Consider the following 25,677-nt stretch of genomic DNA (forward strand, 5'->3'; position numbering starts at 1 on the left):
AGTAAGAATGAATATTTCAGAGAAATCTGAAATTGGGAGGAACTTATATTTCAATATCCTATATAAAATAATAAAGTAAAACTAGGAGTTTGTTCTGTATGTAGGACAGTGACAGTGACAGTGACAGCCACAGCCCAACCCAGTACCATAAATATTTAAGTGCCAGCTTGAACCTCCCATCTGCTGACATTGCTATCCATACAGTTATCAGGACACACATGTGAGCTGCACAGCAATGCCCCATGCCAAGAACCACCAAAGACGGCAGAGGGAAAAGGGTGAGTTGGTGACCAAAATCCTTGTCAAAATACTGTTTTAAGGAAACATAATTCCATTAAGCACAGGTAGAGCAGCTTCACTACAGGCTTAGTGACCCTTCTTACAGACAACATTCCTTCTGCTGGGAAGGTCCAGCTTACCTGAAAGTCAATGTCATGGGGATGAAGCTGAGTGCTGGAGTTGGTCTGTGTCATTAGTGTTGCTAAATACAGGGCTCTACCTATCCCATAAATATGCATGGTAAACTTGAGACCAAATTTACAAGAGAATGTCTCTAAAAAAGTTGTTGAAATCCATGTGATTGCTCCACACTGCCTTTAAGATGCTCATTCAAGTAGCTGAACATGAAACGCCTGATCTGTAAAGTTTTAATTTTATTTCTAAATATTCACATTCTCTCTTTCTCCCTAGAAGTATTCATAGAAAATTTTGGGTTTATGTATGCATTAAAATACTTATCCTTTGTATCTTTGTACCTTTAGACTAGAAAGCACACTTAAAATTGTATTAATTTCCACATTTACTCAAATGGCACCAGGACAGGGGGTGGAATAAAACAGGGATGGCATGAAAGTCTTGGCATCTGAGTGACTACCCCAGCTTTTGAAGCAGCAACAGAAATACATCCTTTTAACTTGAAATTATTATTTCAAGAAAAACCGTATGTACTTAAAAACAGCATTCCAGGTAGTCCACATAATATTGCAAAAATATACTTTGTACTAAAGTTTTTTTTATAAAAGTCAAATTCAAAAAACAGTTTAGGTATGTGCATGTACACGTAAAGCAGCCCGTGTATGTGTGCATGTGTAAATACCATATACCCAGATGCAAACCTTCAATGCATTAAGTAAACTTCAGCTCTATACCTTAGTACTCAATTCTGAGTCTGGTTACCTTCCGGATTGTTAAGTCTTTCTAAATTAGAACAAGCAATTTCTCTTTGTTTTACCTAATATTTGAAAATGGCAAAAAAGTCCCATGGGTCACTGAAAATTATCCCTTCATTCCTGCCGCCTGTTTCAAGTCAGTCAAAACATTCCAGACTTCAAAAGGGGGCTTTGCCTGCTTAGGCCATTTTGGTGTCCTTCTATGGTTGGCCTATGAGGGATTGGTTATTTGGATAAATTAGTTTGTGGAGCCTGCTGGCCTTCTAGAAGACCTCAGTGTCTGACTGCAAATTAGTTCTACCGAACATGTAGAAATCCCTGAGCAGACGAGAAGAAATAAATGGTGATAAAATCTAATACTACAATGTTTGTAATGTGATTTTATTCTGCTCTGTAGCTTGTAAGCAAAGCTAATGTTGAATTAAAAATTTTCAAATATAAAAATGTCCATGAAAGCACAAAATCAGATCAGTATCCGAGTCACAGCAGAGAAGGCTGGATGCCAACTTTAAAGTTAAGCTTCCCGCAGGAATCTTTTACAAGAGCAAACAAAAAACCTCCTGGTTTTCCACAGAATCAAGTAGGTATTTACATTACGGATGCACCCCTGCTTAAGCCAGGAAGTCACACAGTTGAATTCGGCTGGAGCTTGGGCTGTGAATAAACTGCTATGCAGTCTTTCAGTGCATAGTTGTACAACTGCCTAAGGAGAGTTTATCCTTAAGGAAGAGAAGTCAGAGAGCCAAAACTAACAAACATGGCTCCTCAAGCGGAACAATGGTCCAGAAAACCTAGTAAAAAAGAAAATAAACTTCGCTGGCAGTTTGCTTTTTACTGTTAAGGGCTAAGCTACAACTTCATCAAGACTTTCAAGAACAGACTCCATGCTGAATAGTTGCACACAGTGGCTGGAAAAAGTCAGATGGATTGTGTATTTCTCATATGCCCACTTTTACAAGTCTTCTAAAAATGCCTCACTCTGTTACAAAGCAAAAGTTCCACCCCTCTGAGGAAACAAGGATTTGCAACTAAGAAAAGTGGTGGTATCTGTGTATGGACCCCAACAAAACCCCTGCAAGGTCTTTGTGACCTTGAGGAATCTGCCAAACACTACAAGCTGTGGGTAGCAGTACTTCTGTCAGAGATGCAAGCACTGCTGCCTACGGCACTTTAGGATTTCTGCCACCAACGAGGAAAGGTACATTTTAAATTACAAGAATTTCTCCATGGTGTTTCTGCAAACATAGATGAATGAAAAGCCTGTAGTGAATAATGTTTTAAAACTGTCCACAAACAGCTTACAATTTTCGGGAGTATTTTCACTAAAACCTTTTGAAAGAAAAAATTCTATTAATAGTTACTGATTGAGTAGTTGCTATAGACGACCTAGCAGCAGTTCACTTCAATTTGGGGAACTTAAATACATCAGCTAGTTCCGGCTGTTCATTCTTTTTGACACTTACTGAGCGTAATACGTGGGTTTTGTGGCTTATGTTTCCAATATTCTACCAATTTCAGATAGAGAGGGGAAGGGGAGTGGGAATGGTGCAGGCGATTACATTTTATAGGCTCAGTTACAGATCGCAATTGCATGGTGCTTGCTGGTTATTGCCTTGCAGAGCTTTCCAAAAAGGAAGCGTGTCACGCATTTCTTCAGAACAGGAGGGGAACACAGAGGGGAGAACTTTGCCAGTCTTTGACAAAAACTAGGCAGCACATGCATGACTTTCACAGTGACAACACTCTAAGTTTTCAACCAAAGGTAAAATACTTCTATTTTCACCCTTCCTCCTCGTAGACTTTGTTCCCTAATATGACAAACAGGTAATGTGAGTAAGCATGACAAGCATGTCATTGATGATGCTGTTCAAATGTGCAGGTCACCAGCCATGCCCTCAGGCACAGCCATGCCATCACCGTGGCCGTGGCCTCTGAAACCGCTCGAGAGTTGTGCCGCCGGATCCTGGCTCGCCTTGAAACAAAATGAACTTTCTAGCCCTTCTGGTAGTGAAGATAACCTTGAAAATGTGAAGAGAGTGTAATCTGATGCCTCAGTAAGACTGCAAGGAGCTTGAAACAAAGACAGAGAGATGTGAACTGCCCCAGCCATCTCTCTCTGGGCCCCATGGACTCAGCATTTCTGTGGTCGTGGAGTCTGGCATTTTTCCAAGATTCCACAGAATCTCGCATGTTTGCTGCAAAATTCATTATTTTGCTGCAGCCAGGTGCTGGATGTTTTTTGGTTTGGGTTTTTATTTTCTCCCTCCCCCTTTCTTGCAGAAACCAGCTACTTGCTCTGTGTGTTTCCACTAAGGGAGGTAGGAGGTGAATTTTCGGTGCAAAGTGCTGCCCTCCGGTACGCGGCATGGGAGAAGGGTCCAGGGGGCAGCAGGGAGGAGAAAGAAGTTGGAAATACACAGCCAGGCTGCCCAGAGTGCTGACTGAAAGCTGAGGTTTGGGGGCTCTGGGGGGAATCAGAGAAGACTGACTGCAGGAGTGGACCAAGAGCACCTCCTTTTTTGGCTCGTTGGGTACACACCATTTGGATCTACCTTGACTGCTGAGGGCCTCAGAGTCTTCGCTCTGTTTTCCAGATGGGCAAACTCCATCATCAAAAACACTCCTTGCTGAAAATTCTTCTTGGTGTGCAATTTTGCAATGAGAATTTTCAATTATGAGCCAGGACAGGTTAGGAATGAAAATTATTTTATGTTATATAATAACTTCATATTGGTACCAGAGAGAGAGTTATGGAAGAAAAGCCCTCCAAAATATCCCCAGAGGGTATAGTAATTGCTAAAAACATGCCAGTATTTACTTGTGAAAATTTTCTTGTGCTGAGTTTTGCAAATAAATAAATCCCACACATTAAAAAAAAAAAAGGCAAATCAAATGAAATAAAATACTTGCTGACCTCTACACTGCCTTTTTCGAGTTTTTTTAAGAAGTCATCATCAGGGTACCTCTAACCACCTGGGTTATCATGCTGAATCTTCTCACTGTTTGTCATGTTTTTAGGGCTTCTAGAGGGTTTCTAGGGCAATAGATTCATGTCAATGCCAAGTTTGGAACTGGTAGACTTAGCCTACCACAAATACAAGCAATGATAATTTTGCACAATTCTTTTAAAATCAATTTGGTATAAGAAGTACTATTACACAGCCCCAGGCTCCTTACAATTAGAATTTCTATAACACCCAAAATGACATTTTCATCTCAAAAATAATTAAAACACGAGGTTGTTTTTTTATTTCTCAAGTATATTTGAGCAGTGGGACAGAAAAGCCCCTTCAGGATGATGAAGAAAATACTAATTAAAAAAACTCAACCATTTGTTTTAGCTTGATGAAACATGAATGAACCATCTTTGATAGGTGCATATATCATTAGCAAAAAATCTTCAAAGTCTTTTTTGGACTTGGAAAGAAAGCAACAGAACTTCAGTGAAATTTTCAGACAGGATGAAACACTGACATCCTCTGTCCAGCCAGACTCAGGTTTGTATGTTGCTTCTTTCTCAAGCACCTAGTAAAGGAAAGGCAAGGGCAGACATAATGTTCAAGTCTGCAAGCTCAAGTTTGAAATTCATTTCCTACAGAATGCAAATCAAATAGGTGACAATTAGTACAATTAGCACCATTTCTTGATTAGGAAATGGCTAAAATACTCTCTCAGCTGTGTGAGGGTAACAGAAGTGCAGAAGTGAATTTACTGGGCTTATTATGGAATTCTCTGTACACATTAACACTGACAGGCTGTATTCCCAAGTGCAACACCATCCTCTTCCTCAAAAGAGAAATCTTGGCCAAAGACAATGGCAAAGTACTTCCTCATATACTCTCTCATACTGTTGTCTGATAACTTTTTTTATATTATCCACCTTCATTTGTCAGTTGTTGAATAAAGCTCCTCCCTTATCCACATGTACCTGAAATTGCTTCCACCACATAGTTTGCATTGGCCAGTTGCAAAATTAAATTACCTTTCAATTGGTATGTGTAGGGAAGTTTTATTCTTTTCCTATGGACTATCACCAGGTTTTCAAAGTCACTACATGTGTTTGAGATCTTAAATCCCAAAAAGGTTTCTAGTTTCTAATTACAGAGTGCTAATCTATCCCTCACACTCTCTTACTTTCTATGCACACACACGGAGCAAAATAAACAAAAACCAATGTTCATGCCGTCACCTTTATTTTCACTGAGACTATTTTGCCTTCTGATGACTGCTTTTAGGAAATCTCCCTGCTGGTCAAGTGGCTGATGCAAATGCAGCAGACTGTCTGGTTATGAATGACTTCAAGTGAGATCTAATTGAAGGATCTGACTCCAGGGTTTAATACCCCAATTTTAAACCTCTCCAATGACACTGCAATCAGAGGAGTCACACCCTGCCCTTTACCATGTACCTTGTGGGCACCTCAGCCCTAACTTACAGAAGCCTGAGTGCTGGCCAGTGCAGTGAGTCTATTCAGAAGTTACAGGCTTAGATTTTGATAATCCTGATAGCATCAATAACTACCACCCACTTGGGTAATGTGAAGGGAAACTCTGAGCAAATGAAGCATTTTACAGGCTCCCTGGACCAAGTGGTGAAAAGTAGGAACGGAATGAATAACCCCAACAGGAGTGCTGGTGGTGCCAAACCATGAACAAATATTTCCCTTCACACTCCTGTTATGTTAAGCGACAGTTACATTTATCATTACACACAGCCCCAGCACACAATCACCCAGCCCAAACCCTCCACAGCACACGGAGCCCAGCCTATGCCAGGCACACAGAGGGGAAGTATTGCAGTGGAAGCCACAGAAAATCCTGACAGCATCAGGGAATGGCTTTTCATGCATGAAGGAAAGCCTGATTCCAAATAGAACGAGGAGCTTGGGTGGTGCTGAAAGCTCTGGCATGGCAACTGCAAACAGGACCATCCCTGTTTAGTGCCTGTTGGTAACCATGGCCACCCTTTCCCTGAAAGTGAACATGGTGGTAGCAGTGATGGATAAATATCCAAACATACACATAGAGACAAGACTGGAACAAATGAACATTGGAAAATAATCAAAGCCATATTGCTTCAGACAGCAAAAATTGCACTACACATGAAGCGTAACAAAAAACACACAACACAACAGGCTTTTCATCAGGGACTTGGTTTTTTCTACTCTGTTGCTACATGAAATGGAAGCATCAGGAAAACTGGATATAGAAACATAAAATACAAAGGGAAGAGTGAGAGAGAATAGACTACTGTCAAATATAGAAAATAAACACATGAGGAAAAAATGCAGGAAATAAGTCTAATTAAATTTACTAAATAGCTTTTGTACTGATTTTACAACTGGTAAAAACAAGGTAATCTCAATACACACACTTTCTGTTAAACAATTCAGAATAAAGACATATATGTAGTATTTTGAATTTCACTGAGTGCCAAGAATGATGTCACAAATTAAACTAACAAATCCAAAACACACAACTAATCATTTGACCATGCATTAAACATTCTTAATTGTGCTTGATAGTTTGCAAAATTTCTTATTAATGTGACTCTACAAACAGGCATTTACAACAACAACAATGCTACTACATTTTTTTGCCACTGTTCTTAAGATTTTGCAGCTAGGAGTTGCACTTGGTTTTCTCAGAAGCAGTATTTGCATATATTCACAAAGGCTAAGAGAAATAACTTCAAATAATGGGAAGAAAACTCTCCAACAGATAAAAATGTTAACACATAAACACAGCAGGCCAAATATTTCTGAGAGAAAGCAACAACCATCATTTTGTAATATGAATCATTGAAGACAAATATTTTTAAAGCCATACTTAATTTTCTGTAGCTTTAGCACAAGCCTCCATCTCTCAATTAATTTCATCATTCCCTGCTACTTCCAATCACTTAAAGTGCATGTAGTTCTCTTAAGACTTTCCTTCACTTGGTTGCCACAAAAATAATTGCCACTTTAAAAGCCGCAACTTTTTTTCTCAGGACTGACAAGTTGTTTACTTACAGACTTCCCATTTATTCCCTCGGGGTCTTCCATTGAAGATTTCTCCTTCCAAATTATATTTGGGCTATTAGTTACAGGGAGCTTCAGACAGTGCTAGCACACACACACCTGTGGAAAAGACAGCACCACATCGGCGGATTAATTTGTTGGCATGAAACTAGGAGCTGATCTTCACTTCTGCAACTTTCCAGCAACTAACAAGTATTCACAAGTTGGGAGCAGTTGCCTTTGAAGAATTGAATCAGTCTTGAAAATAAACACATAGCTGAGCTGTTTATTGCGAATCCACGCAAGCCAAAAGCAGGCAGCGAGAGCCCCGTTGTGCTCACTGTCTGCAGAAGAATAAAAGGCAGCCAGGAACGCTCCTACCGCCACTATTTCTGTGCCAACAACACAGCTCTTCTTCTTCTTTTTTCCTTTTTTTTTTTTTCCCTTTAGGAAGCTCAGCCTTCCCCTGATATCTATCAATGTCAATCGTACTTTAATGCTAAGAGGAAATAATAACAAAGCAATATGATTGTAGACTGAGCCAGGATAAAAAAGAAAATCCACAAAGTTTTCAAACGTTGCCCTCAAGCTAAGGATATTTTTATACTAAATCTCTTCAAGTTTACATTAGGTCACAGTCTTAGGCCTCATAAATTATAAATATGGGATGCTTTGTGTTCTCTCACCTTCAGAAAGGGTGCTCTTTGATGTTTAAAGTAACAGTGAAGTACTCAGATGAAACACCAAAAGCTTACCCTCCCAAACAGATATCAACCCAAAATATGGTTTCCTTCCTCCCTCCTTTAGAATAAAATGCTGTAAACATCTTAAAATTCAGAATTATTCATTGGTGTAATTTAAACAAACCCAGCTAAAGTCTTCATTAGAAAAACTGGCGCTTTTTTTAAATACGTGGGGAAAAGGCTGTCCATAAAGAATAAAAATGAAAATGTGATTTTTTAAAGTGTGTATACACACACACACACACATTATATATACACAGAAATGTGAATAACACTTTGCTCCTCTGTGACAGTTGAAGATATGGTCTGAAGACATTCTGTTTGTCCTAAAACCACTCTGCATAGGAAATACATATATTTTAGGAGCAGGAACCAAAGTCTCATTCTTTATCTTTCTACCTGGATAAGACTCTAGCAAGAAAGTAAAAAAAATCCCTTCAAATCCAGTTTTTTGGACACTACTCACTGCACATATTTGGCTACTTGTATAAAATCTAAGCATTAAGAAAGTGTTAACAGGTCCACTCCACACCCTAAGGAAGATGCTAATATGAACCATGCTTCTGCAATGCATCCACTCCCTTCTTTCTGGTTTACAATTGAGAGATCAAATCCAGTCCTGCTCCTGCTGAGAACAATGGCCAATCTGCAATATTTCTGTGAAATCAGGGTTTGGTGCTTATATTTGTTCTGACACCAGATTATAGGTTAGAAAACTATTTATGGCTTTTAAAAGTGACAATTAAAGTTAGGGAGAGAAAGGAAAAGATTTTTTTCTAACTTAAAAAAAAAAAGAGAGAAGAAAACAGCCCTCTAACAATGCCCCACTCCTAAGCAATGACTGACATCTGTTTCAAAAACTCTTTTATTGCAAAACTCAATAAATGGAAAAACCGCACAAACTGAAAGTCTGCCACTTCAGCGAGGGAATAAAATGGAGCCTTTTCTAATGGAAAAATATTCAAAAGTCAATTGATGTAATGCTGGTATGGATGACCTGATGGATTTTCAGATCAGCAGTGCTCTCTTTACTAATGGAAAGAAAACTTTACAAAGACTGGTAATTTTCTCTTGAAGCCCAGAAGGAAAAAGCATATATGCTTTAGTGTATATTATTGTTCAGCCGTAATTAGGCGACCTAACTTGCAGGAGCTGCTGTGGCAAATATTTTCTCTCTCTGGGAAAGATTCCTACAACACACCAGTGTTAAAAGAGCCTACTCTTGTAATTTCTGCTCTGACATATGCTGCACTTCATGTCACTGCAAAAGAGGTTTACAAAAAGCTCTTATATATGTGGGCACCCACCCACACTGCTAGGGGCAAAGACTTGTCTTGCTCAGAAGCCACCAGAGACTTCTGGCAGCAGAATCAAGTCACAGTAACACGAGGGCTTAGATATTAATACAGAACAGCTGATCCACAATGAAGTAATAATAATTAAGTCATTTTAATTTTGAAAAATTCAACTTTTAAACAAGAGCAATTTAGCTATCCTGATTCTAATTGCCATGTTGGGTTATTTTCAACCTTTAGTGAAGCTTAACAAAAACTAATTAAATTCCCTTGACATGTTAATATATCAAAAAATATATCCAAATTACACAGTATCTATTACAGAGAAGCTGTTATATGCAAAATGTGCCATCAAATATGAGTAGGACAAAAACTCAATTTATTGAAAAAAAGATTTAAATTGAAGAGAAGTCACAAAAGCACATATCTTGTTTTATTTTTCTCTACTTCTTTGGAAGTCCTTTGCTTTGTGAAATATTATTACCATTAAATACACAACAGTATTAAGAGTCCCACCAGCTAAAGAAATACCCAGCAGCCCTGTTTCCAAGCAGCTATTGCCATTTAAAAGGGCATTAAAAGAACCCACAGAGGAGCACAGAAAGTGGTTTATGGGGATTTCTGAACCGTTCGCCAGCGCTGTGCAGTTTTCCCCACACACGCAGATCCCAGCCCACGCCTTTGCTGCCAGGCACAGGGCGGCTGCCAGCCCCTCCCAGCCACTGCAGAGGTGGCAGGAGCTTTATTTTAACGAGCTCCTTCTCATGGCAGTGCAGTCCCCCTGTCCCCATCCCAGCACCCACCTGAAAACCTGGCAAAAGCCAGTGGTGGATCACCCGGGAAGCAGATGTTAAACACAGTCACTGATAAACACCCTCTTACAGCCAGGAGGTGCCAATGGAGGTGACCACTTGTAGAGAAAATACCAAACACAAGGGTGACCAAAAAGTAACTGGCCATGGCTGACCCCTGGCACCTAGACACCTACATCTAAGGACAAGGAACCTGATTCTTTATGCTTGCTGAGCTGCTCCTCATAAAAGCTGTGCATTTCCCATGCAAGACCTCCAACGCCACTAATCCACACCTTGGAGCTGTCCCAGGGCTGCTGTAACAAACCTTCAGCTGCCCTGAGCCCCTGGCAAAACTCACAGTGATCAGAAACAGCACCAACACATTACCTCGGGCTGCCTTAGCCCTTCCATCACCAAGGAGAAGGAATTAAACTTTTCATCCTGTTCCTCTGCCATCAGCAAAATCAATCCTGTCTTACAACCTCCCAGCTGATTATGCCACTGCAAAGTCTCCAAGATAAGGTCACTTTTAGTGCCATCAGTGGTTTCTGCTTTGCCCTTACTTATTTTCTTACACTTTCTCAGGAACTGATGGGATTTTTCCACTAACACTTTGAAAAAGTTATATCTCCCCAAACTATACACATTTGTTAGAAGAAAAAGAGCCCAAAAAGCCACACGTGCCTTATCTTTTAGTAAAGAAAATAACAAAAGAAGTTCTGAGGCTGGATAAAATGGCCTTTTTTTTACCCTGTAGATTATAGCATGAGGTATTTTACAGTTAATGTGAGGAAACTCAATGGTTTTGATTTTAGGTGCTATATTTGGTAAATTTCCTTTTAGGCACTTTCTAAAGACTCACAACATTCACTCCATTCCCAGGTAGGTCTCTCGCCCCCCACCCCCACTTCCTTTTAAGGTGTTACATTTGGCAGATAACCTGGGTAGCATTTAGAAAACAATTATTTCCAAATGCTGGGAAAGAAACTTGCCAAGTGTAACAGCTGAAAACTGAAAAGAAAGGAAAAAAAAAAAAAAGAGGAAGGAAATAAAATGGAAGAGGAAAGGTATTTTTAAAAAATGAAATTTGGTAGGGACCTTTCAGCAGCTTTATAAACAATTAACTCCAGGGCTGTGACTGAAGACCACCTCTGATTCAGCCTGGAATGCCTGCAGATGCAATACAGCATCTTGCCCTCCAGTGAGCCTCAGGGACTCCAGCAAAACAGATGGGTGTCCAGTTGTGTGGGACCTACCATGCACATCTGCATGAAGGCATCCCACACCCACTGCAGAGCTGACACTGAGCAGAGAGGGAGTCTGGGGGTGTGCAATCCCCCAGTCTGCTCTGTGGCCAGGCAGCAGTTGGTGTGGGATGTGTGGGTAACACACTGAACAACACCACAGAGGGTAAGTCACTATTTCTGCACCCCAATAAACATCCATGTTCATCACAACAGAGCTTTTCTTTCCCACTGCCCTCAAACAGAAATACACCGAGTGTCAGGACTGGTGGCTGAAGTAAACCTGTGGGAGAGGAGGCTGAAAGTTTTCAGTTTTATTGGTAAGGTTTCCTTTATATAAAATAGAACAAGCACTCTGGTGTCCTGGACAAGCATGTTTAAAATCCATAGCTCTTACACTCACTGTCAAGTTTAGGTCTAGCACCAAATAAATCTTGTTCTTTATAAGGAAATAATATAAATTTAGTATCAAGAATTTTGTTTTGCAATCTAGGTAATCACTTTTAACTTTACTTTAAAGATTAAAACTATGCTATTTCCCTAACATTTTTAACTTCACTGAGAAGTTAAAGTTCTGGTAAGGAAACATGAGGTCTTATCTGCCTACACAGCAATCTCACTGGGTGTTGGACCAGAATAACCAAAGAGACTCAAGAGCGAAAGCAAGCAAGAGGGAAGGTAGAAATGAAGCACTATGAACACAAAAAATACATTACACGCAAATGATATCAGGAACATTCTGGGAAATACATCTGTGCTACTTTCTGAATCCTGATTACATTTATAAAATTGCTATCACACTGTAAGCCTAAATATGTCTTGAAGGAACTACTCAACAATAGAGTTTGTGCCCCATTTCTCCCATATACCATTAAATCATGGAAAAGGTGTTGAGAACACAAGGGCCATGATAATGGTTAAGACCAACGATCCTCCTGGCACTCTCTCCAGCAACAGGAGGAGGAGGGCAAGAACAGAACAAGCATATGCCATTTTCATGGCATTTTCCCAGTTTCCTGCTATTTCAGCTCAGAGGGTTTCCTGAGACAGATGGAGTTCATCTGTGTAGCAATCCTCAGTACAACTCTCTCAAGTACTTGTCTATTCTCCTCCTGAAGCCTATGTAATTTTTTTTTTTGGTTCCTATCCTAACAGTTCTGAACATTCATTTTTGGGAGAATTACTAAGAACTGAATAACTTTTCTTGCAATTATCTTAGATGCCAAGACCCCACTTCTGAAAGGGTCAGCCCAGTGCCAATCACCTTCCATGTACAGCTACAACTATTTTAACTGAGGTTTAGCAGTTCACATTTATATCTGCAGAATTTCAGTAGTCATTTTCTTGTCTACTGACTTGTCTCATAAGATCCTTGAGCAGTTCTTCACCACTCTCCTTGATATTCACCTCAAGTGGAAGAAACCTACAAAAATTATTCTGCTTGATTAGCACAGTTATTGAGACCTTTGGAGAGTGGAGTGGGGATAACAGAAAAGTCCTACCTGAAGAAACAAACAACAGGCAAAAGATATTGGCATGTTTTTATGGGCATCTCCTGGTTGCTAATTTCAACAAGCTCAGAAGAGCTCTCTGGTCTCCCAGAATTGGAAGAGATGGTCAAATACAAAGAAAATTTTCCTGAGGTGGAGACAGAAGCCTGACAATGTGGTGTTCAAAAGTTAGAAGGGTAATAAGACTGAAGAACTAGAAAAAATGAAGTAAATAATTTGCCATTGCTTTCACAAGATCTAAACCTGAAATATAACTGTTTCAGAAACTGTCTTCAAGAAGCCTTTGAGTTGCTTCCTGCATCCAATGGTCAGGAATGGTTTTGAACAGGAATGAGGACCTGGTATGTGTTTCAGGTATGAGACCTGCAAAGGGCAAATTTCTAAGTTCAATCTCCCACACACAAACATCCAGCAGGGCGCCTCAGGCAGGAAGCTCCACAAAAGGCTAAAGTGGGAGACATATCCATACAAAAATTTAAAGGAATAATGTTATTCTAAAAGCAGAGCTCTCCAAACATAGCAAAAGATCATATTTTTCATTGAATACTAAATGCACACAAAAGCCAAGCTGTAGAACAATGTTAAAATTATAGTGGTTACTTGCTTGCCAGAATTTCTTTTCTAAATTACTTACAAAATTAATACTATATTTAAACTATCCAGTGGGATCAACTTGATTTGTATCTGAAATGTAGGTTGAAACTGTTCAGCAGAAAAACACACTAACGGTTTAGGACAGGAAATAAAGAATATTCTTAAGGACAAAACATAAAAATTCTGATTTTAAAAATTAATAAAATTACATTTTATAAGGTGAACTTTGCCTCAAATAAAGATTAAACAGCTTTCCCCTCAGCATTCCATAGGATCTTTATCGTCAAAAAGTTAGAATTTCCCTGGTTTTATTTATACATCATTAACAAAGAACAAAACCAGAATGCAACAGCCAATTCCTTTGTCATCATGTCTTTGAGCAATAGATCTGCTTTCTGCTTTCTGTGTCAAACAGACTACAAAAGGTGGGGGGCATGAACAGATTAACACTATTAGGTGAAGTGTCAAGGTTACTAAAAAATATGAAATACATACAAGAAAAATGCTGAGCTACAAATCATAACTTGCAACTGGAACACTTACCTAGCTCGGGAGAGAAGTGTAAGATACTTCACAAAGCTTTCTTTCAACCCGTGTGGTTCTGTACAATGCAGTAATTATACATGTGCTTTAAGAAGCCTTTCTACACCTATTATAAATTTAGATTAAAGGTAGGGCATTACTTATTATTTTACATGTGCTTTTAAAGTAGTTTGTAAAATATATGAAGTCTATAAAAGTTTGTGGTCTAACAACAAGCAACTTGTCCTGCTTCTGCATAATTCAGTGCAAACAGGTAAAAGTTTGCTAGTTATAATTAATACAGGTCACATGTAGAGGTTTTAAGGTTTACACAGAGCAATTAAAGTAATTTTCCTCTAGGTGAAATGTCTAAGTTTTATAATTTTAAAGGTTTTTTTTTTAATAAATCACATAAATTTGAGTCTGAAGTTGTAACAACCTTCATTAAAACCTAGGCTTCCATCAAGGTGGTAAAAGCATTCAAGTAAGAAACACCACCAGCAATTTTTTCAGTAGTGGATGCCACAGCATCCCAGAGAGCAGCAAAATCCACCTAGACAGAAGGAACAGAAAGTATGGATGCAAGGGAATCACCCTGGCTATAGAAAGCCAACATTCAACCAGGAAATGCAGAGGCCAAAGCCTTGGCATCTCCTGGTGAGGGGGACCAAGCACTGGGTCAGGGCCAGCTGAGGTCCCACACTCTGTGAGAACCACCCAGCTGCCTCTGGACTCCCCCTGCCCTTGGGAGCAGTGCAGTTGTCCTTGTGTGGCACAGAGCCATGCCTCTGGTGTCCCCATGGGAGTGCCACTTGCACATCTCACAATGAACCAACTACCAACTCAGTGCGCATAGCAGGGACCTTCCTCACACCACCAGCAGCAAGGCTAAGGATGCTGCTCTCTTCTTTACAACAAGAAAACTCTGTCCTCCTCTGACCCTGTCCCTTGAGGTCCACCAAAGTTTTCACTGGTAAGTCACAAGAATCACACACTGCAAGGAGCATTGTATTTTCAATCTTTACAACAGATCAATTTCTACAAATACTTCTGCTTCTCTTCCTGCAGTGGAAAAGCAGAAGTATTTGTAGAAATTGAAATTGAGATGAATTTCACCAGTAGGTTAAAGTAGTCTATTTTCTTCATTTGGACTCATTTCTGAGAATGGGGAATTTTTCAACCTCTGTTAAATTCAAATGAAAGAGCATGAATGGTCCTAAACTGAGAAAACCAGAAGGCTGTACCACTGAACTGTCAGATCTGTCAGTGTGAGATCCAATGGGATGTTTAAAGGCACTACATCAGCCTAAGAATCTACAGCCATTTACACTTCCTTGTTGGGCTGTTTTTATTGCAAGCACCCTTGTGAATTACAGTAAAGACCCAGCTGCACCTTTTGCCACCTAAACACTCTTGGAAGCCTGGCCCATGGTGACCAGAAATACCCACAATTCACTAACTGAAAACTAGTTTTAAGGCAGAAGTGACACTCTTTTTACCTAACAATGATGCCAACTTTCCTTCACGTTTCTGTTCTACATCCCCAGCTCTTGCCTCTCAGGAGCAATCCCAGGGAAGGCCCTGCCCAGCTCCCTGTGGGACCATCCCTGCTGTCCATGGGTCAAGCAAGGAGGCACTGGCTGGGACCTCTCTCTCTTTTCTAGCCAACAGTCACTCCTTATGAAATTAAACCCCACCAATACACTGTTGACAAATTTGGACAATTAGCATTGGAATATTACAGGGAAGAATAAGAAAATTATTGCAGGAGTATTTATAGGACTCCAAATTCCTTGCAAAACAATGCTAAAACACTTTTGGTTTTTAATGCTGTTCTGTTCAACCTCATCATATCTTTTGCTTGACAGACGACATCCTTCTCCTCTGACTTCTTCCAGACTATGTCTTCGTGAAAATGAATTCAGTAACTCCTCATTTTTAACATCATAAAAACTGAAATCTTAAGGATTTGGAACCTTGATAAATAGGTTTTGCTTACACAACTACATAAAGATGCATTTTGTGGTTTTTGTCAGCAAAAAATGCACCTAGTCGAACAACAATATTCAGTTTCAGTTCTCTATGTCTCCAAATTGTACCTACCAATGAGAATGAACTCTATATACACTCAATAAAAAACCCAAAACCCAAAAAGAGCAAAACACAGTAGAAATTAAGTAGTTAAACAAATCAGACTGTCCTCTAGAAACAGGCACATTTCCTAAATGTTTGCTTATCCTAATAGTCTTGCAATCTTTTTCGCCATCACAGCTCAAGATGAAGCTTTAATTATTGTTAAATATTACTGACTATAGCAGTATTAAGTGGGAAGAACAGAACAGACACTGGTTATTAACTATCGAACACGATTTTTACAACTATTACAAAAATAGTTTAACTTATCAAATAATGCTATAGCTAAGTTTTTATAAATAATATTTCATAATAAAGGAAAAAGTGAAGAATGAACTATATTATCATTTTTAACATAATATTTCACTTTCTTTTGAGAACAATATAAAACATAAAAAACCAAAATTTTATTCACACAACACCATGCAATCTCCTGCAATATTCAGATGATAAAGAGCTCGAGCTATTGAGCTGAGTAATTAAAATTCAAAATTTTCAGGAATTAGGCCAATTACCTACAGTAGCAATAGGTGTGACTCGCTATGGAAACAGCATGGGAAGGACAGAGAAACAACTTGCAGTTGGAAAAGCTTTTAAAAGCATATGAAGTACCCAGCTGTGGCCTCCTTGATTTTAAGGACTTTACACACAATTTCCGTTCTTATAAATAAAAAGAGCTTTCTCCTAGCTCACTTCATTATAAGGGGAGCTGCAGAAATGCAGACCCACCTCAGAGGGTGGGAGTTCACTCGGGGATTTTTCCAGGCAGCCCAGCACAGAGGGGCCCTGGGCACACTGGGGCACTGACTGCGGGCACTGCCCATGTCCCCACATCCTGCCCAAAGCTTGATTGGGGACAGCAGCTGCCCCCAGCCCCCAAGGGCTGCCCCTCTGGGGGTCACTGCCAGGCAGCCACAGCTCACTGCCACACCATCAAATCCAGGCAAACTTCTTGGTCCAACCATTTCCATGGTAGCTTGACCATATCACAGAATTCAATGGTAAATTCGTATTTTACTTCCCAGCTCCATGCAGTAGGATTAGCACTATCAGACAGAGGGAGAAGATATTCTGTGTCACAAAGGGAAGGAAAAAAACCCAAAAACACATTTTTATGTCCAGACATTTGAGAAATCATTATTTTATGATGTTTGGTATATCAGATTAAACAGTCAAATAGAGTAAAAATGATAGAAAGGAAAAAAAATCTCAAGCCTCCTAACTCAATTTAAACTCTTAATTTTGCATCACTCTCCCTCTCTCTAAATCTAGAAGAAAAGGTTATTTTGAGCAATAACATTTTTGGATTCCATAATTAAGCAATTGAATGAGATAAACAAAGAAAATAACGTAAAAGTCTCAAAATGCACAGGATGCAAGAGGGCCCCAGTTTCTGGCTGACTAGGAGAAACTGTTCAGATGACCTTTGAAGATTTTACAATTCTCCTGCCAGAGTCCATCCCTCACCTTGCCCATAGTGACAAGTTTTGCAGCACAAGGAGGACAGAGCCACAAACAAACAAAAAATAAAAGAGCGACTTGCTTTGTCCCTTCTCTTCCTACCCTGTTTGTGATTCACTTCACATGGGAAGATGTTAATGAAGAAAATTAGTAGTGATACATCAGGCTTGGAATGAATAACACCAGTTATTGGTGCTATTGGTAACCATTGGTTATGGTCACCAAAGGAACCAGTGACTTAATTTCTACTTAAATGGGTTATAAATACTTTTATTGATGCTATTATAATTTCTAAAACTTTGAGGACTGGTAAACCATTCAGAAAGAGTAATCCATACATTTTAAAAGGTTGTTGAAGAACATGCATTCTTGTGTTTTACATCACACTTAAATCTACAGCAGAACAAGTTGTGTACAAGCTGGAACAAAGGTTTGGGAGGAACATATCTAGACTAGCCTTCAGAAGATGTGCCAGCTACCTCCACGAGCTGCAGTCCTCAATTAGGGACATTTCCATACATATTGCCCTTCTGTCTCTCACTTTCTACTGCAGCTGGACTACCTCCGTGCCTACTCCACGATCCTACAACTACCCTCATTACGGCTCATGCTTACACAGCTTTTGGCAGAGAATGAACAGCTCTAATCTGGAAATTGTTTCATAGGGACTTTCCACACACCACTCTTTTTAAAGAACTTCTGACAGCACTGAATGACCATTTTCTCTTCTTATAACCATATTTTCATTTTAAAGTATCATGGAAAGTGTGAGTCTTCAAACGTAGCAACTGTCTGGTGCTGCTGCTCATACTGCATTTTGCTGGAGCATATGTAGCAATAACAGTGTTTTGCTACTAAAAGTCTGTGGGAGCTACTCTGTGCAATTTAAACAACACTGCGCTGCTACCAATCTAATAGGGAAAAAAAGGAGGGGGGAGCGAGGGGGGAAGCCTACTGTTATATTTTCATAACTGAAGAAAACTCTGACTTTCTGATAGAAAAACTGCCAATTTGAGTACAGTCTTAAAGAACAGAGTATTTCCTCCAAAAAATTAAGCTTTATCTCCAGGATGAACAACAGAGACCAAAACCATTTCATGAGCACCCACATCCATCCATCTCTTTGAAGGTCTTAGGTGACGGCGGGAGAAATGAGAGCCTCGGAAAGCGAGCTGAGGCACCTGTGGGTGCACCCTCTCCCTGCTGCCCTTGCTCTGCGCTGTCCTCCGCCGGTGCCGCGATGCGCGGAGCGGAGATGGGGGAGCACCGGGCACGATCCCTGCGTGCCCCGACCCGCGGGGGGCAGGCAGCCGGCGGGTTCCCGGCGGGCAGGGCCGCCCCGCGGGGCCGTGCCCGGACACCGCTGCGGTCGCGCTCGGCGGGGTCGCCGTCGGTGCCCGGCCATCGGTCCCGTTTCCCCCGTCCGTCCGACGGAGGAGCTGCGCGCTCCCCGCTCCCCTGACACTCGCCGTGCCCACAGCGGGCAGCCCCGGAGAGCGGGGCGAAGGCGGACAAGGCGAAGCGGGCACGGGTAACAACAGCCTGTCACCCTCCGACACCCAACCCGCGTTGTGTCACCCTCCGACACACCACCCGCGTCCAGCGCTGCCGCAGCGTCCGGCGGCCCCGGCCGGCACCGGGGCTCCCGTTCCGCCGCCCCTTCCCCCTCCCACGCCGGGGCTCCGCGGCCTCGCCCCTCCCTCCCTCCTTCCCTCCCTCCCTCTGCCCGCCGGCCCCGCTCCGCTGCGCGCCCGCGCAACCCCCGGCGCTGAGCCGGCGCCTCCCGCCCGCCCCACGTGTCCGGCACCCCCGGCTGCGGGCCCGGCCCGGCCCGGCCCGGCCCGGCGCGCACTTACTCCGCGGGGCCTCAGGGGCGGCGGCGCGGGCCCGGCGGCTCCCCAGGAGCGGCGCCCGGCGGTAAGTTTCGAGGAGCGCGGAGCCGCGCTTGGCGGGGAGGGGTTTCGGGGAGGCGGCGGCGAGAAAACTTCCCTGGAGCGGCTCGACCGCCTCCTCCGCCTCCTCCCGCCGCCGCCGCCTCGCCCGGCGGCAGCACCGCGCCTGCCCGGCCGCGCCGCCCGCCGCCGCCGCTCTCGGCCCGCCGTCACACGGGAGAGCGCCGCCGGCCGCCCCCCATTCCCGCCCCACCAACACGCGCTTCGAAAATCATTACTTTCTTTCTTTTTTTTTTTTTATTTCTGAGGATTAAGATGTTATTAGCGAGGGAAGGATGGGCCCTGAGGAATGCCGGCTCCGGCAGCGCTGCGGGAGGTAAGGCACGGCTGGCTGCAGGTTACACAGCCGAGCCCGGCCGGCAGCTCCGCCGCTGGCTTGGCAGCGCCGGGCCCGCACGGTGGAGTCGGAAAGGGACCGGCAGCATCCCCCGGCCCCAGGGGCTTGTCTGACACCGCTCCTCGCCATCGTGCGTAAAGCCATCGCTTGAAGGCACAGAATGAGTCGAGGCGTCAAGGTCTGCGTGGGAATGCTGCTGTGGGAGAAGCTGTGCTAGGCATACGGCACCTGATCCCGCGGACTTCGGATCATGCCTAAAATCCGCGCTTGTACGCATCCACCCCTCCTCATTACCCATGAAGAGAGAAAGATGGGTCAGATTCCATATGTCTTATGCTTCAGTTATAAAGTTACTGCAGAACAGGGGTAGAACATCCTCTTCCCTTCCTCATCCCAGAGACATGAACTCAGACCCTGCAGGAGGTGTATAGCTCGGGCATCCGAGTATAACACAGGTGAAAGCACTGCTCAGTCTGGCAGCCTCGTCCAGACACTGAAGTAAGCAGTAAGCAGAGCTGCTGGGGTTTCTTTTACCTATAGTTGTAAATATGAACAGTGCAGTCCAGGCCTTCTTGTTCTCCCTTTCCTCTCCCTTAAACCAGAAAGGAAAGAAAAAAGTTGCCATTGCTTCAAGTTCTTCCATTCCACTTCTTTGTCTTCAGTACATACTCTTCCACTATTTTCTTTTCCTAGCCCTCTTGGTGGGCGTTTATGCCAGTTTCAGAAAGTAAACAACCTACTTCTGCCTTTAAAGAAATTATGTCCCCACAAGCATTTATGTCAGTATACAAGCAATGCCTTTTAAATCACTAGAATATCTAATATTTGTCCTGAAGGACACAAATCACATGTAATCCATTTTAACTTTTCAACAATTTCAAGAGTTTTGTCCTCCACATATTTCTACTCCAGTCCTGTAAATTAAAGGGTGAGAGTTAATTAAAATGTCGCACATGTGGCTATATACAAAATACTCAGAGATGGAGTCCACATTCTTCTGAAGGTAAATGAATCCATTAGGCTGTATTTGGAATTGACAAATACGAGATGTTTATATGTATATATTTTTTTAAACTTTCATTGTACCTGTATTACTTCAAGATTGTATTTCTTGTTCAATATCATTTTAAGGTATAAAAGCAAGTTTAATTCCTATTAAATCCAGTAACCAAAACTCACCTTGACCCACAAAAATGGGATAATGGATTTTTACACTGCAGGGAAGGAGATTAAATTTCTGTAGCATACCTGAGCTGTGAATGTGATATAAAGGTTGTAAAAATTTTGGTTCACAGGTTATGAAAAAGACTCAAGAAAGGTAAAGCTGCTGATCTACTTGCTCTCTTGCAGTGGAATATGTAATGGAGAGCAGCACGTGTGATTCCATAAAAATCTCTAGAAGCAAAATGGAAAACCTCATCTCTGCAACATACTTTTTTTCCTGGACTTATGGAATAGACATGTGTAGCCCATATTCTACCTTGCACAATGCAGTTTCTTCAGAAATTCATGATCTTTGTTTGACTATCCACTCTGGCATGAAGCCTTTTTTCAAAATCAGTTGTGGGGCTAAGTGTACGTCCAAATTCTTTTTTCATCTAGAAATCTTACTGGTTAAAAAAAAAAAAAAAAAAAAAAGGTCAAATATTCTTATTTTCTATGTATTTTGTAATTTTGAGCAAGTAGGAGAGTATTCAAAAGCTATACACATACCAAAAATATTTAAGAAGGTCTGTGCCAAAGCACATCTAATTCCCCAGAGGTGCTCTAATTTTTGTGTTTGATACCTCAGAATAAAATGTTAATGTCCACTGCAGCTAGAGCAGAATTGTTGCACAGGCATGTGAGAATGCTGGCAATACAACTGCAAGGAGGACCGTGAGAGCCCTCAACTTGCTTATAAAAGAGTGGACCTCCTTCCTACAGGAAGCCCTGGACACTGTGGTGGTAAGTGATGTGGATTGTCTTAGATTTGGTTTAGAGGTATTTCTGTTAGCTTTTCTTTTCTGCAGGGTTATGAGCTGTTAATGTTGTGAAAAGAACACAAGTGAAGGCTTCAAGTGAAGCCTATATGATAGTTAGGCACTGAGTAAAAAATTAGCATAATTACCTTTCACAATAGGAAATTGGTAAACATTTATAGATCAAAATGTTTAGAATAGCAGTGAGATTGCCATCCTGCTTCCTAGACCCCAGTCTAATGAGTTGTCAAGCATCTGCTGTTGCTACTGGATTAAAAACCAATTGTGAAAACTCCCTCCCACCCCAAGAGCTGCCAGGTCACCTGCTGCCATTTATCCCCTTATCTGCAATAGAAACCTCTGAAATGTTAAGTGGTTTATTCGACCTATAATGTCAGCTAAAACTGGTGTGGGTCTTCCTTATGTAGCTAATGAATTTCAGTAGGAATAGTAAGAAAGCATATTAGGTCTGACAACTCATAGCCCTGAAATTTGAAAGCCCGGTGCCTTTGAGAGCTGACAGTAATGCCAAGGTAAACAGTTTCTTTTCTGTTATTCTTTCACTCCTCAAAACAAGCACCTCTCCAAATCTGAGAGCTTCTGGCAGGTATGATGAATGGCAAATCCTAATGAATCCCATGGTTTGGCCAGAAGTGTTAGGACTTAGCACTCTGTACAAATTCTCATCTGAAATAGGAGTATCAGGAGCCAATTTCTTGAACATAATTTATTCCAGACACTCGCTGGAATAAACAGCATTCTGTAACCTCCTCAGATACTTTGCCAGTAGAGAGCTGTCTTTACACTTCTTTCTACTAAGCAAGGGATCCAAATACAAAATTCATAATTCAAGAATACAGTGTGGTTTAAGAGACTAGAGGATTCGAGTTCATTTCCAGGGATATTTTTGTGTCCTATCTGTATGACATTTTCTTTCTGAATCAGGTCTACTGTGGTTTGCTGCTACCTTGCCCTGATGAGTTTACAAAAACCCCAGCACCGGGGTTTAACTTTCTAGAAGCGTCTCAAACTTACATTCAGTTTCTGCAATATGTTTCACTTAAGTTTCATTCTAGAAAGGAAGTATAAACCCGGACTTCCTTAGTTAGTAAATGTTCTTTTGTCTCTCTTAAAGTCTTGTCAGACTTTGATTCCTCCAGTCACCGACGGGCATTTTGTTACAAACAAAAGCACTGCCATGAGTATGAACCTGACTTACCCATGCAAAGAAGGACAAATAAAACTCAGCTTTTCAGTTCCAGGATCAGATGCTGTCCGTAGCTACATGTAGATGTAATTAAAAGCAAGATTTTTATTACTACGAAAAAAAACAAAATTCAAATGATGCCTAATGGCTTCTGATGGAACTGGGAAACATTTCTGAGACAGATGCTGTTGGGATCCAGTGCAAACTGGCACCTATAATGCCGTGTTGGAGAGCCACATGTGACAACAGATCTCCACCTACTCCTTTAAAAGGTCCCACGAGAAGACAAATAACAAATAGTCCATTCAAATGTTAATCTGTCTCATCTTCTAACTCTTGATTATACTTTATTTAACTCCCCAAAAGAAACCACTTTCATATGTGATGCTTATGTTTTCAATACCACCAGTGTTTATCTTCCATGTGATTGGATGATTTAAATATTATTTAAAGTATGTTTCCCTCTGCTATGCTGCTCATTCCCCACCCCATCCCCCCAGTAATACATTATTTTGTCGCTATCTTTCTGATAGGTGGTTGTCTAGAGTTAATGAAGATGGAGGTAGGTGGGAAAAGCAGCCATTTAGCATTGTGTGGAGGAGCAGATAAGATCGTCTTCCAGTTTCATAATCTGCTAATTGTGTCGCTGCAGATAGAAACTTCCCACAGTCTCCAGGTCAGTGGGAAAAGTCCCTCTGACTTCCAATGACTTTTGAGCACTGTTTTTTCAGTATCTGAAAATTATCGGATGCTAAGATCTAACAATGCAGACGCTTATGTTTTAGTGAAACTGCTCCCTGAACTATTATGAATATATGGATTTACAGAATTTTACTCCATGAAATAACTGGCTAAACCCAGATTATAGAGTAAATTATCAATGTAATCCTATATTTTAAACTGTCTGGTAATTTTAATTGTGCCTTAGCTCATTAAGATCTTAAAACTGAATACTCCAGTGCAGTGAAAGAACACCCTTAACCGTGCTCTCTGCACAACTCTAGATGAGGTTTTTCAGCAGTAAAGGCCTGGAATCAGAAGCCTGTGTACCTAACATCGGTATTAACGGGAGGCTGAACCATTCAGAGCGACAAGCCACTTGTTTAATGTCATATTCTGCTAACATGGACTTGTGCATTATTTAACATAAGACCGTTCATAAAGTAGTTAAGTGCAGTCAGTATTGCAAATTTTGAAGTGCAGTTTATCAGGTACAGAAGTTTAATCAAAGGAGTCTTGGGACATTTGTACATATTTCACATTCTTTGTTTTTCTTTAGAACATTAAGACTCGATTTAGCTCCCAGCAGTCCAAGAGGCTGGTTGGTGTAATTTAATCATTTTTGCTGACAATGTTAAATCCTGCTAATCTGTCATTACCTGTATCCTCACCTGTTTCACTGCAGAAAATTTCTTAGTATATTTGAGGAAATGGTGTTTGTAACAGGACGTTCATGTGTCTTTGAAGAAAATAGTAATTAACAAGGCAAATATTTATGGTAATGATGACAAAATAAAAAGAAATGTTTTCTTTTGGTGAGTGAAATTATATGAAGGCGTTGCAACACATTTCCGACAAGTTAATAGGAAAAGGTATCATCCTTAGCTATCTGGGGAGAAATGTTTGAATTTTAAATTACCATCTCTGAGTTCGCTCAAATCCCTTCTGAACACACGTCTGGAAATACTGTAGAAAGAGAATTTTTTGTCAACAAATTTAACGAAACGGCGAATTTTAAGTAAATATCTTCCCACGATGAAACTGGGCAGTGCAAAGGGCCGGGAGCAAGGCCGGGCGGGGGGAAGCGGCGCCTCCCGGCCGCAGCCGCCCCAGCCGGGCCGCGCTCGCCGCCCGCCGCGCTCCGCCCCGCGGGCCCGGGACGCGCGGAGCCGGCGGGGGATGCCGAGCCCGCTGCTTGGACACTCCCCTCCCTCCCCGGCTGTTTGTGGGATTTTCCAGGCTCGGGGGACGAGGAGCCCTTGAGTGATGGATGCTCCGAAGGACACGGCAGGAAGGCACCCGGCGGCTCTGTCGCCTCGGTGCCACGCAGCGGGGTTCGGGGGAAGCCGGACTGTGGGCCGGACTGGGCTGCAGCCAAGCGTGAAGTCATCCCCTTCCACCCACCATGGACCGAGCCCTGTTTCGCTGAGGTGACCTCCTGTGGCACCCGGGGGATGCTCCTCCAACACTGCTCGGTCACTCCAGTGGTTTCTTACGGCCAAACTAGGAGATCATATGGGGGAGGAAAAAACCGCAAAACCTATTCCTATTCGGCTGAAGCCTGAGTCTGCTCCCGCTTTATAACGTTCTAAACGGGAGTAGACAATGTCCCACTGATCCCTTTGGCCGTTTGCTGCCCTTGAGCGCAGCCATTGCCAATAGTCGCCAAGGACTTTGAAGTTATGGATATTGTCTTCGCAGGCATCAGTCTGTGCTTTAATAGGTCTCGTTCTGGCTCGGTCGCTGAAAGATGTAGGCAAGCCAAAACTTCAGCGCTCTTCTGGGGCATCTAAAACGTAAGGTCCCTCCTCCGAGACGGACTTCGGTGTGAGGCCAAGCGCGAAGAGACGAATGAGTGCATATGTTCAAAATTACATTTTCGACAGAAATTCAGATCTACCGGGTCGTGTTTAAATGCGAAGTGGGAGAGAAGGGGGGGGGGGGGGGGGGGGGGAGGGCCGGAGGGGGGGCTCAGTGTGCAGGAAACATCACTGGGAAACCTGGAATGTAACAGGCAGGATCAAAAGTTAATG

General features: G+C 42.0%; 1 protein-coding gene across 1 annotated transcript in view; it reads right to left on the bottom strand.

Moving 5' to 3' along the window:
• The window catches only part of EYA1 (EYA transcriptional coactivator and phosphatase 1), a 146,441-nt gene extending 139,220 nt beyond the window's left edge, over window positions 1-7,221 (bottom strand). Inside the window, exon 1 of the mRNA XM_059468836.1 lies at window positions 7,183-7,221. Coding sequence (XP_059324819.1) covers window positions 7,183-7,215 — 33 coding nt within the window. The 5' untranslated portion in view covers window positions 7,216-7,221. The remainder of the gene's footprint in view (window positions 1-7,182) is intronic.
• Window positions 7,222-25,677: the final 18,456 nt, after the last annotated feature.

This window comes from Ammospiza nelsoni, chromosome 1 (assembly GCF_027579445.1).
Source record: "Ammospiza nelsoni isolate bAmmNel1 chromosome 1, bAmmNel1.pri, whole genome shotgun sequence".
Lineage (NCBI taxonomy): Eukaryota > Metazoa > Chordata > Aves > Passeriformes > Passerellidae > Ammospiza > Ammospiza nelsoni.